The 12,749-nt window shown below is 57.8% G+C and overlaps 1 protein-coding gene across 44 annotated transcripts in view; it reads left to right on the forward strand.

Moving 5' to 3' along the window:
• The window catches only part of TNXB (tenascin XB), a 91,579-nt gene that overhangs the window by 35,869 nt on the left and 42,961 nt on the right, over positions 1-12,749 (forward strand). For 25 of the 44 annotated variants that reach the window (XM_050920193.1, XM_050920199.1, XM_050920209.1 and 22 more), the window contains 2 exons: positions 2,810-3,103; positions 3,946-4,239. The exons of 2 other annotated variants lie outside the window; for them this stretch is intronic. In XM_050920193.1, the coding sequence (XP_050776150.1) occupies positions 2,810-3,103; positions 3,946-4,239 (588 nt within the window). Of the gene's footprint in view, positions 1-2,809; positions 3,104-3,945; positions 4,240-10,988; positions 11,277-12,749 lie in introns of all 44 variants that reach the window. 17 more of the 44 variants (XM_050920198.1, XM_050920223.1, XM_050920204.1 and 14 more) reach the window with 2 other exon arrangements.

Below are 12,749 nucleotides of genomic sequence, written 5' to 3' on the forward strand. Positions count from 1 at the left end.
TGCATTTTCACTGACCATTTCCATCCTAGCCAATTGGTTCCCTGGATTTGAATTCAAACCCTCGGCCATTACAGGAGCGGGGCCTGGATCCTGTCCCAAAGAGACACAGTCACCCCCCAACAGGACCTCCCAGCTGATATCCTGGAGAACCCCAACTACCAGCCAGCCCGACCCCTCCTGGGTCTGCACAGGGATCTGGGCCATAGGCAGGGCGAGGGGCTTCACCCCAGAGACCTTCACCCAGGTCCCACAGTCCCTCAGCATCTGGGGCTGCACCACCACAGTTCTCTCTGTCCCAGGGTCTCGCCCCTGCAGGCGTGTTTCCCCACTGACCCCTGGGAAGCCCCCTATGTCTCTCTGCTCCACCATCACCAGTCCAGGCTGCTGCTGCTTCTCCTGCAGCTTTTCCTCGGGCTCTTGCTCTCTCTCACGGTCCTCTCGCTCTCTCGGGCTCTGCTCCCATCCCATCCGTCTCCGATCCCCTGATGGGGAACTCGATCGTGAAGACCCTCGTCTGATTGGGGCCCAGACTCCCAGGGATGCCTGGCTGATGCTCCAGCTGCTCCAGATCCTCTTGTAGCCCCATCTGGGTCAGGAATCTGCTCCTCAGAGTGATCCTCCTCCTCCAACTGCACGATTAACTGTGCCTTGGTGAATTTCCCCATGCGTAACCCTCTCTTTGTGCACAGGATCACAATGTCCTTCTCAAGGAGATGGTGATAGACCATCACTTCACCGTTCCCAAGTGGCTCTGGACTCACAGGCCTGTGTGCTCTTGGCTCCCCCATGGTTTCCAGGAAGAACCCCTGGTGTGCCAGCCCTTCTCGTGATCACCACCTCTTTGCCAGGGTCGAGCTGCAGACTCCTCCGCCCCTGGGACTGCTCCTGCAATCCCCCGGGGAACCCTGCTACTGCAAAATCCTTCTCTCTCCCAGGGTCCAGCCGCAAGCTCCTCTGCCCCTGAGACTGCTCGCTGCAGTCCTCAGGGGGACCCCGTTACTCCAACAGTCCTTCTCGCTGCTCACACACTCCCAGAGGTTAACTGCCCCCTGAAACCGTCCCTCTCTGAGCCTTCAGCACGCCTGGTCCTCATTATCCCTCCTTTGTTTTACTGCTCCCCAGTCACTTACTGCAAGCAGCGCCATTCACGGGGTGCACTACGTCCCACCGCTACCACCAGTTGTCACGGAGTCCCTGGGCGATGCTCCGGAACTGCTCCCCACCAAGCCAGTCAGGACTTTGGGGAGCCTCCTCTCCCTTGGAGCAGACTTGTTCAGGGCAAGAAGCTCCCACGGCTTCACCTCCTGGGTCTCTCCTAGGAGCATTCAGCATCCTCTGCCCCTCTGTGTGCTTCCCACAGCAAGCCCGCCTCAGTGGGGTCCTGGGGGGCCACAGGGTCCTGCACCCCCACTTTGCAGTCAGACGTGACTCTCAGCCAGCCAGTAACACAGAGGTTTATTCAATGACAGGAACAGGGTCTAAAACAGAGCTGGTAGGTACAGCGAACCGGACCCCTCGGCTGGGTCCATTCTGGGGGTCAGTGAGCCAGACCCCCAGGTCTGCCCTCCACCCTTGACCCCAGCCAGCTCCAGACTAACCACCCCTCCCAGCCCCTCCTGTCTGCTCAGCCCCTTTCCCGGGCCAGGAGGTCACCTGATCCCTTTGTCTCCAACACCTTCAGCTGGCACCTTTGCAGGGGGGGGCCCAGGCCATCAGTTGCTAGGAGACAGAGTGCCAGGCATTTAGGTGCACTGGCCCTTTGCTCTGCCAGATACTTAAGAACTGCCATGGGGACACTGAGGCACCAACACAGTATTCAGAGAAAACATTAAGAACATTCCCAGTTCGTCACATGGGGATGGATTGGTAGGTGGGTGGATGGCTGTGTTTTTGGGGTGTATGGGGAGGGATTGGTAGGTGGGTGGATGGCTGTGTGTTTTGGGGTGTATTGGGAGGGATTGGTAGATGGGTGAATGGATGTGTGTTTTGGGGTGTATGGGGAAGGATTGGTAGGTGGGTGGATGGCTATGTGTTTTAGGGTGTATTGGGAGGGATTGGTAGATGGGTGAATGGCTGTGTGTTTTGGGGTGTATGGGGAGGGATTGGTAGGTGGGTGGATGGCTGTGTGTTTTGGGGTGTATGGGGAAGGATTGGTAGGTGGGTGGATGGCTATGTGTTTTAGGGTGTATTGGGAGGGATTGGTAGATGGGTGAATGGCTGTGTGTTTTGGGGTGTATGGGGAGGGATTGGTAGGTGGGTGGATGGCTGTGTGTTTTGGGGTGTATGGGGAAGGATTGGTAGGTGGGTGGATGGCTGTGTGTTTTAGGGTGTATTGGGAGGGATTGGTAGATGGGTGAATGGCTGTGTGTTTTGGGGTGTATGGGGAGGGATTGGTACCCACACCTCTATCCATCCCCAGCGTCCATCCATGCATCCATCTCCAACATGTACCCACACCTCCATCCATCCATCCACCCATCCACCCACAGCATCCATCCATCTCCAGCCTGCAGCCACACCTCCATCCATCCATCCACAGCATCCATCCATTACATCATGTACCCACACCTCCATCCATCCATCCATCTATCCCATTCAGGATACACTCAGAGTCACCAAGGCCCCCGTCTCTGCGTCCCATTTCTCCTTTTTGCTCCCATGCGACCTCCCCACTTAACTTTTCACGCCCTGCAGGTCCGTGGGTAATGAGGAGCCCCCGGCTTGCCCTGCCCTTGCTCTCTCTGTTTCATTGTCCCTCATTGGACTCAGCGAGTGGCCATGCCCCTCACCCCCAAAATCTCTTTTCCAGCCATGGCGCCGCAGGAGGAGGCAGTTGGGATGCAGCTCCGCCTGGGGGAGCTCTCAGCGGCCAACGCAGTCCACGACTCCATCGACCTCTCCTGGACCGTGGAAGAGGGGACATTTGACTCCTTCATCCTCCAGTACCGGGACGCAGAGGGCAACCCCCGGGCGCTGCCCTTGGACGGTGCCCTGCGCTCCCTCCACCTCCATGACCTGGCCCCCTCCCACAGATACAAGTTCAACCTCTACGGCATCTCCGGCCGCAAGCGCCTCGGCCCTGTCTCCACTGACGCCGTCACAGGTCAGCGGCTGTGCCCAGACCCCTGGGTCTCTCAGCCGCTCTGGCTCCTCGACCTTCACGTCTCTTTCTGGCACTGCTTGTGCCCTTGCCCGTCGCTACAACCCACAGCACGGGCGTGCACTGTGTGTCTGTCTGTGCTGAGCACCCGGCCTCCAATCTGTCCCCAGGGTTCTGGAGCTGCGTCCTCCTTCTCCTTCCATGCTCCGTCTCCTTCCACTGTCTCTCTCTTTCTGCCTTCAGCTTCTCTCAATCTCAGGCAACGGCTCTTTTTTCTCCCTTCTACCTTCTGTCCTTCCAATGTCCTTCTTTGATCTCCTTCACTGTCCTGCTTCTACCTTCCAGCTGGTTTGTGCCTTTCCGTCTGCCTCCCCTTCTTTCTCTCTTTGTCCATCATCTCTGAATCTAGGAACCCTCCCCTTCTCCCCCCTTCCCGTCACCAACCTACCCCTCATATCTCCTTCTCTGCTTTCACTCTCTGTCCATCTGCTCCATCCAGTTCTCTCCTTTCCTTCCTCTACGCTGTTTGTTCAACATTCCTTGCCCATCGTTCTTCTGTTTCCTCCCTCTGAGGCTTTCATTCTGCCCTTCCCTTCTGATCTCTCTCTGTCTCCCCACTTCCCTCGGATTCTTTCCTGTACTTTCCTTCCTCTTTCTTCCTTTGCTGCTTTCCCCTTTTCTCTCTTCCGTTTTCTTGTACGTTTCCCCTCCTTCCTCATTCATATTTTCTTTATTTCCCTTTTGAGTCTTTATTTTTTTCTCCACTCTTCTTTCTCTTCCCTCCAATTGTTGCCTTTTATCCCAGACAGTGATCTGCGCCCTTCACCCTCCTCTCTCTTTTCCAGCCGCAGCACCGACGGAGGCAGTACCCACCGCCCAGCCCAGCCTGGGGGAGCTCTCAGCCTCCAACATCACCCACGACTCCATCCTGCTCTCCTGGACCGTCCAGGCCGGGGACTTCGACTCCTTCCTCCTCCAGTACAAGAACATGGAGGGCAAACCCCAGGCACTGCCCGTGGACGGGGGATCCCGCACGGTCACCATCAACAGCCTGGCCCCTTCCCGCAGATACAAGTTCAACCTCTATGGCATGTCCGGCCGCAAGCGCCTCGGCCCCGTCTCCACCGACGCCGTCACAGGTCAGTGGCTGCTCCGGGCGGTGCCGGCCCCTTCCCCTTGTACAATGCTTTGCTGTGCAGTGTGGTGGAAACATTGGTCAGCGCTCCAGAACCATCCCAGCAAGACACTTCCAAGCCTCAGGTGTCTATGACCTGGCTACTGATCATTCAACAGATGAAAGTGGGGATATATGAATGGATGGACGGATAGAGCCGGTGTGTGGATGGATGGATGGATGCATGTGGGTGGATGAGCGGCTGTATCTGGGAACGGATGGAAGGATAGATGGATGGGTGGAAGGATGGATGTGTTTGAAAAGATGGACGGATGGGTGTGTGGGATGAATGACTGGTAGAAGGATGTGTGGGAAGGGCTGGGTAGACACTGGGTGTTAATGGAGATGGATGGATGTGAATGAAAATGGATGATGGGGATGGAGGCGTGTGTACAGGGCTGGCTGGGTGTCAATGGGGATCTTTCCATTGACGGTGGTGGTTTTGGTTCACCCTCTTCTCTTTCTCTCTTTTTTCTTCTTCCTTCCCCCTCTCCCCTCCCATCTCAGCTCAGCTCTGCGGGTGGTTTGTGCCGGTCACTCTGGGCCGACCCCTCCATGGATGCGGGGTGGCTGCAGGGAACCCTGTGTGATGCAGTAGGGACTGTCTGTGTGGGGAGTAGGAGAGCAGGGGAGGACTTTAGGGGATGGACGATGCCAGGGCCTGTAACCTGAGCTAGGTAAGGGAGGGGAAAGGTCAACACCTTTGCCCGGGAAGGGGACAAAGGAAGGGAGTGGCAGGAGGGAAGCAGTTAGAGTTTGGGGCTTGGGGCTGTGTGGGTGGAATTCAGGGTATCCTAGCTAGGATCCAAGCACCCTGAAAGCCCAGAAGGACTCGGTGGAGGGGTCCTGACTGTGCCTGCAGCTCTGCTGTAACCTGTGTTCCTGTTGTCCAATAAACCTTCTGTTTTACTGGCTGGCTGAGAGTCACTGTGGGTCCCAGGAAGAGGGGTGCAGGGCCGGACTCCCCCACACTCCGTGACAACTGGTGGCAGTGGTGGGAGATACTGCACCCCGTGGACGGCGCTTCCTGCAGTAAGTGACTGGGGAGCAGTAAAACGAAGGGGTGATTAACCGCTGGGAGTGTGTGCCCAGTGAGAAGGACTTTGCAGTAACAGGGTCCCCCGGGGGATTGCAGCGAGCGGTCCCAGGGGCGGAGGAGTCTGCAGCTCGACCCTGGCAGAGAGGTGGATACCTCAAGAAGGGCTGGTGCACTAGGGGTCCCCCTGGAAACCGTGGGGAGCGGCGAGCACCCCGGCCTGTGAGTGGCCAGCAGGAAGATGTATGCCAAGCAGCACAAGTGCTACCTGCTGGAGCTGTGCAAGCAGAGGGGGCTGCACCCAGGGAGGCTCACCAAGGACCAGCTGATTGCCCAGCTGGAGCAGGGAGACCGCATGAATGAACGGAGCCCTGTCTCTGAGGGAAGCAACCGGGCAGATGCAGCGCAGGCACCAGTGTCTGTCCCCGCTGGGAGTGGTCAGCCGGCGGACGAGGGCTTCCCGAGACCCCCCCTTCCTAGGCCTATGGGAAGGGCGGGGAGGAGCCCAGTGTATACCGAGGGCACCGTGACCCCCCCGGCCAGCAGGGGATCCTCCCGGCGAAGCCCACCCCCCAGCAGGGGATCCTCCCGGCAACGCTCGGCATCCGTGGAGCGGATGCGGCTGGAATATGAAAGGGAGAAGCTCGAGTTAAAGAGGCAAAAGCTGGAGGAGAAGGCGAAACAGCGTGAACATGAGGAGAACCAGCGCCAGCGTGAGTGGGAGGAGAAGGAGAAACAGCATGAACATGAGGAGAACCAGCGTAAACATGAGCGGGAGGAGAAGGAGAAACAGCGTAAACATGAGCTGGAGCTGGCCCGGCTGGCGAGCAGTGAGGCTCCGGCTGCGGTGAGTGAGGGGGGACCCAAGCCTACAAAGAGCTTTGATAAGCACTTGCTGCCCCGGCGTAAGGAGGGGGAGGACATAGATACCTTCCTGACGGCCTTTGAGAATGCCTGCGAGCTGCACAGGGTTAACCCTGCAGACAGGATCGCAGTTCTCACCCCCTTACTGGACTCCACAGCCGTGGAGGTGTACAGCCGACTGAAAGGGGTGGAGGCAGGGGACTACGAACTGTTCAAACAGGCCCTGCTCCGCGAGTTTGGGCTGACTCCTGAGATGTACCGGAAAAAGTTCTGGAGCCAGCGTAAAACCCGTGAGGTCACATACCTACAACTGGTCAACCGGGCGCAGGGGTATGCCCGCAAGTGGACAGCTGGGGCCCAAACTAAAGAGGACCTGCTTGACCTATTCATACTGGAGCACCTGTACGAGCAGTGCCCGTCCGACTTGAGGCTGTGGTTGATGGACCAGAAGCTGGAGAACCCACAGCACGCAGGCCAGCGGCCGACCAATTTGTGGACAGTCGTGCAGGGGATGGCAGGGAGGAGTCTCGAAGGAGCAAGCCTGCCTCAACGCAGAGAGAGAGTCATCATGGGACCTCCCAGCGGGGTCCTATGGAGAACCCCCCCAAAAGGGGAACATCCAGCGGCAGGTCCCTCCGACCCACTCAAGGGGACCCACGAGACATGGGCTGCTATCGCTCTGGCCAACGAGGTCACATACGGGCCCAGTGCCCCAAGCTCAGGGACAGACCAAGCAGACCCAACCCGCAGAGGGTGGACTGGGTAAAAACCCAATCGGAGGAGGGGCTACATTCCCAGGAAAGGGGGGCTGGCAACATACCACCTGTGGAGGCTCCAGGCTCCGGGTTTTTGGTTTACCGAGTGGGCGCGGGGCTGCCCCTCCGGAAGGAGTGCATTGTTTCCCTGGAGGTAGATGGGAGGAAGGTCACTGGGTACTGGGACACGGGCGCAGAGGTGACGCTGGCCCGGCCCGAGGTGGTGGCCTCAGATTGGATGGTGCCCGACACCTACCTGACCCTGATGGGCGTGGGCGGGACCCCATTCAAGGTGCCCGTGGCAAGGGTACACCTGAAATGAGGGGCCAAGGAGGGCCCCAAGGATGTGGGGGTACACCGATATTTGCCCACTGACGTGTTAATGGGAGGGGACCTCGAGGACTGGCCTAGTAACACCCAGAGTGCCCTGGTCGTGACTCGTAGTCAGAGTCGGCAAATGGCACTGCACCCCGACAACGGAGAAGGTACTCGACCCGAGGTGCAGGACCCTAACCCAGGCAGCGGGGAATGCCCAGGGGCACGATGCAGAGAGGCTGCGGCCTCAGACCCAGCCAGCAAGAGAGAGCCGGTCCCCATCCCTGTCCCAGCTGCTGAGTTCCAGGCCGAGTTGCAGAAAGATCCCTCCTTGCGGAAGCACAGGGACCGGGCTGACCTTAGTGCGGTACAGACCATGAGGAGAGGTTGCAAGGAGAGGTTCCTGTGGGAGAAAGGGTTCCTGTACCGAGAATGGGCTCCCCCAGGGGAAGTAGAGTCATGGGGAACAGGAGGCAGCTGGTGGTTCCCCAGAAGTTTCGTCACAAGCTGCTGTACCTGGCCCATGACATCCCTCTCGCAGGGCACCAGGGAATCCGACGCACCAGGCAGAGGCTGCTACAGAACTTTTACTGGCCTGGGGTCTTTACCCATGTCCGACAGTACTGCCAATCTTGTGACCCCTGCCAGAGGGTGGGGAAGGCCCGGGACAAGGGGAAAGCGGCTTTGAGGCCTTTACCTATCATAGAAGAACCTTTCCAGAAGGTGGCCATGGACATAGTGGGACCCCTCAGCAAGATGACCCGGTCAGGGAAGAAATACATCCTGGTGGTGGTGGATTTTGCCACTCGCTACCCCGAGGCGGTGGCCTTGTCCTCTATCGAAGCCGACACAGTGGCAGATGCGCTGCTGACAATTTTCAGCCGGGTGGGGTTCCCCAAGGAGGTCTTAACGGACCAGGGGTCCAACTTCATGTCGGCCCTGCTCCGGTCCTTATGGCAGAAATGTGGGGTCCAGCACAACTGGGCCTCAGCGTATCACCCCCAGTCCAACGGGCTGGTAGAAAGGTTCAACAGGACGCTGAAGATGATGCTAAAAACATTTATGAACCAGCACCCGCAGGACTGGGACAAGTACTTACCTCACCTGCTGTTCGCGTACAGGGAGGTGCCCCAGGAATCGACCGGGTTTTCACCTTTTGAACTGTTGTATGGAAGGCGGGTAAGGGGGCCCCTAGACCTGATGAGGGACGAATGGGAGGGGAAGGCCTCTCCCGAGGGAGAGTCAGTGGTGGACTATGTCCTGACCTTCCGGGAAAGACTGGCCGAGCTCATGGGCCTGGCCAGGGAGAATCTGGCCTGAGCCCAGAGGAGGCAGAAGGTCTGGTATGACCGCACGGCACGGGCCTGTGCCTTCGCCACCGGAGATCAGGTGATGGTTCTCATCCCTGTGAGGAGAAACAAACTCCAGGCTGCCTGGGAAGGGCCCTTCAAGGTTATCAAGCAACTGAATGAGGTAAACTATGTGGTGGAGCTGTCAAACCGGGCACATCACCGTCGGGTGTACCATGTGAACATGATGAAACCATACTATGACAGGGGGAATGTGGTGTTGGCCGTGTGTGGACATTGGGAGGGGCAGGGAGATGACCCCTTAGCAGATCTATTCCCTGGGACAAAAGCTGGTTCCCCCCTGGAGGCGATTCCCCTCTCTGATCAGCTGACCTCGGACCAGCACGCTGAGATCAGAGGGGTGCTGCATCTGTACCGACAGCTGTTTTCCAACCAGCCTGGACGCACTAATTTGACTGTCCACCGGGTGGAGACCGGGTCACATCCCCCTATAAGATGCTCCCCTTTTCGGGTCACTGGTAAAACTGCCCAGGATCTTGAAAGAGAGGTCAGGGACATGCTGGCTTTGGGGGTGATCCAGCCGTCTTCCAGCCCTTGGGCCTCACCAGTGGTGCTGGTTCCCAAGAAGGATGGGTCAATCCGGTTCTGTGTGGACTATCGAAAGCTCAATGTCATCACCGTATCTGATGCCTACCCTATGCCCAGGCCTGACGAGCTCCTAGACAAGCTGGGAGGTGCTCGGTACCTCACCACTATGGATCTTACCAAAGGCTACTGGCAAGTGCCGCTGGATGCAGATGCCAGGCTGAAATCGGCCTTTATCACCCCTCTGGGGCTCTATGAGTTTTTGACCCTGCCCTTCGGCCTCAAGGGAGCACCGGCCACCTTCCAGCGCCTGGTGGATCAGCTACTGAGGGGGATGGAGAGTTTTGCCATGGCGTATATTGACGACATCTGCGTCTTCAGCCAGACCTGGGAGGACCACATGTCCCAGTTAAACAAGTCCTAGACCGACTCCGAAAGGCTGGGTTAACAGTAAAGGCTGAGAAGTGCAAGGTGGGGATGGCTGAAGTATCTTACCTGGGCCATCGGGTGGGGAGCGGCTGCCTGAAGCCGGAACCAGCCAAGGTGGAGGTGATCAGAGACTGGCCTGCTCCCCTAACCAAAAAGCAGGTCCAGGCCTTTATTGGGATGGCGGGGTACTATCGAAGGTTCGTGCCCCACTTTAGTGCCATAGCCGGCCCCATCACTGAACTGTGCAAAAAGGGGAAGCCAGACAAGGTGATCTAGACTGAGCAGTGCCAGGAGGCTTTCCGGGCGCTGAAGGAGGCTCTAGTTAGCGACCCAGTTCTGGCAAACCCAGATTTTGACAAACCCTTTATGGTGTTCACCGATGCCTCAGACACGGGACTGGGGGCGGTGTTAATGCAGGAGGATGAAAAGGGGGAGAGACACCCCATCGTGTACCTGAGTAAGAAGCTGCTACCCCGGGAACAAAGCTACGCGGCCATTGAGAAGGAATGCCTGGCCATAGTGTGGGCCCTTAAGAAGCTAGAGCCATATCTCTTTGGGCGACACTTCACCGTGTACACCGACCACTCTCCCCTGACCTGGCTGCACCAGATGAAAGGAGCCAACGCCAAGCTCCTGAGGTGGAGCCTGCTCCTGCAGGACTATGACATGGACGTGGTCCATGTGAAGGGAAGTGCCAACCTGACAGCAGATGCGTTGTCCCGGAGAGGGGACCCTGAACTTCCCCAGGTCACTGGGCAGAGTGACCCCGCTCAGTTCAGTCTCGAAGGGGGGAGAGATGTGATGCAGTAGGGACTGTCTGTGTGGGGAGTGGGAGAGCAGGGGAGGACTTTAGGGAATGGACGATGCCAGGGCCTGTAACCTGAGCTAGGTAAGGGAGGGGAAAGGTCAACACCTTTGCGGAAGGGAGTGGCAGGAGGGAAGCAGTTTGAGTTTGGGCTTGGGGCTGTGTGGGTGGAATTCAGGGTATCCTAGCTAGGATCCAAGCACCCTGAAAGCCCAGAAGGACTCGGTGGAGGGGTCCTGACTGTGCCTGCAACCCTGCTGTAACCTGTGTTCCTGTTGTCCAATAAACCTTCTGTTTTACTGGCTGGCCGAGAGTCACTGTGGGTCCCAGGAAGAGCGGTGCAGGGCGGGACTCCCCCACACTCCATGACACCCAGGAATGTGAGATCCTCTTTGCAGAGATTCCCCATCCATCTGTCTGTCCCCAGCTCTCCTTCCCAGAGTCAGGATTTGGCTGTGTCCCTGGGCCACTCCCTGGGGCTCCCTGCTCCCTCCCCCCACTAATCCTCTCTGCAGATCCCCTCTCAGTGGGAATAATCCGGCTTTCCACAGATTGGGTGAGCCACCACGCACCCCAACTGCACCCTTCAACCCCCTCTCTCTGTTCCCGCCACAGCCCCGTGGAAAGAGGAACCTGCCCCCCAGCCCAGCCTGGGGGAGCTCTCGGCCTCCGACGTCACCCACGACTCCATCCGGCTCTCCTGGACCGTCCTGGCCGGGGACTTTGACTCCTTCCTCCTGCAGTACAAGGACACGGAGGGCAAACCCCAGGCGCTGCCCGTGGATGGAGGATCCCGCACGGTCACCGTCACCAGCCTGGCCCCCTCCCGCAGATACAAGTTCAACCTCTACGGCATCTACGGCCGCAAGCGCCTCGGGCCCATCTCCACTGACAGTGTCACAGGTCAGCGGCTGCTCCCGAGATGCCGGCCCCTTCCCCTCCCACCCTTTTTGATTTGCAGTGGGTGAGGACAGCAACCACCAGCGGGGACCTTCTTGGGAGGATGCTTCCCAGATTCCAACCTCCACGACCTGTCTACCGGCCATTCAACAGATGGAGGAGTGTGGATAGAAGCGTGTGGGTGGATTGACAGAGAGACAGAGAGATCAGTGTGTATGAAGCAGATGGAATGAATAGATAGATAGTAGGGGGTGAATGAATGAATGAAAAGATACATGGATGGCTGTCTATAGGGATCAGTGGGGATGGATGGATGGGGATGGTTATAGCTGGATGAATAGGTAGATTGAAGGCTGTCAGTGGGGGTGTATGGATGAATGGATGTCTATGGGAAGGAATGGATGGATGGATGAGCAGATGCATGGATGTCTACTAGTATGGATGGGAATGGATGGATTGATGGTCATGGATTGATAGATGGATGAATTTGGGGATGGATGGAGATGGAGTGGGTGGATAGATAAATGGATATGGATGGAGATGGATGGATGGGGATGGGGATAGAGCGGCTGGATTGATGGGTGGATGTGTATGGGGATGGAGTGAATGGATGTGGATGGAGATGGATGGATAGACGGGTGGATGGGGATAAATGGATGGATGTGGATGTGGATGGATGGATAAGGAGAGGGATGGATATGGACAGAGATGGATGGATATGGAGATGGATGTATGTGGATGGGGATGTATGGATAGGGGGAGGGATGGATGGATAAGGGGATGGATGGATGTGGATGGAGATGGATGGATAAGGATATGGATGGATGTGGATGGAGATGGATGGATAAGGAGATGGATGTATGTGGATGGGGATGGATGGATAAGGAGTTGGATGGATGTGGATGGGGATGGATGGATAGGGAGAGGGATGGATGCGTATGGAGATTGATGGATAAGGAGTTGGATGGATGTGGACGGGGATGGATGGATAAGGAGATGGGTGGGGATTGATGTGGACGGGGATGGATGGACAGGTGCGTGTGGATGGATGGAGGGCTCTATCTGGGAACACATGGAATGATCTGCGCCCTTCACCCCCCTCTCTCTGTTCCAGCCGCAGCACCCACAGAAGAGGTACCCACCTCCCTGCCAAGCCTGGGGGAGCTCTCGGCCTCCGACATCACCCACGACTCCATCCGGCTCTCCTGGACCGTCCAGGCTGGGGACTTTGACTCCTTCCTCCTGCAGTACAAGGACACGGAGGGCAAACCCCAGGCTCTGCCCATGGACGGGGGATCCCGCACGGTCACCATCACCAACCTGGCCCCCTCCCGCAGATACAAGTTCAACCTCTACGGCATCTACGGCCGCAAGCGCCTTGCCCCCGTCTCCACCGATGGTGTCACAGGTCAGCAGCTGCTCCTGGGATGCAGGCCCCTTCCCCTCCCACCCCCTTTGCTTTGTAGTGGGTGAGGA

This window comes from Gopherus flavomarginatus, chromosome 12, assembly GCF_025201925.1.
Source record: "Gopherus flavomarginatus isolate rGopFla2 chromosome 12, rGopFla2.mat.asm, whole genome shotgun sequence".
NCBI classification, from domain to species: Eukaryota; Metazoa; Chordata; order Testudines; family Testudinidae; genus Gopherus; species Gopherus flavomarginatus.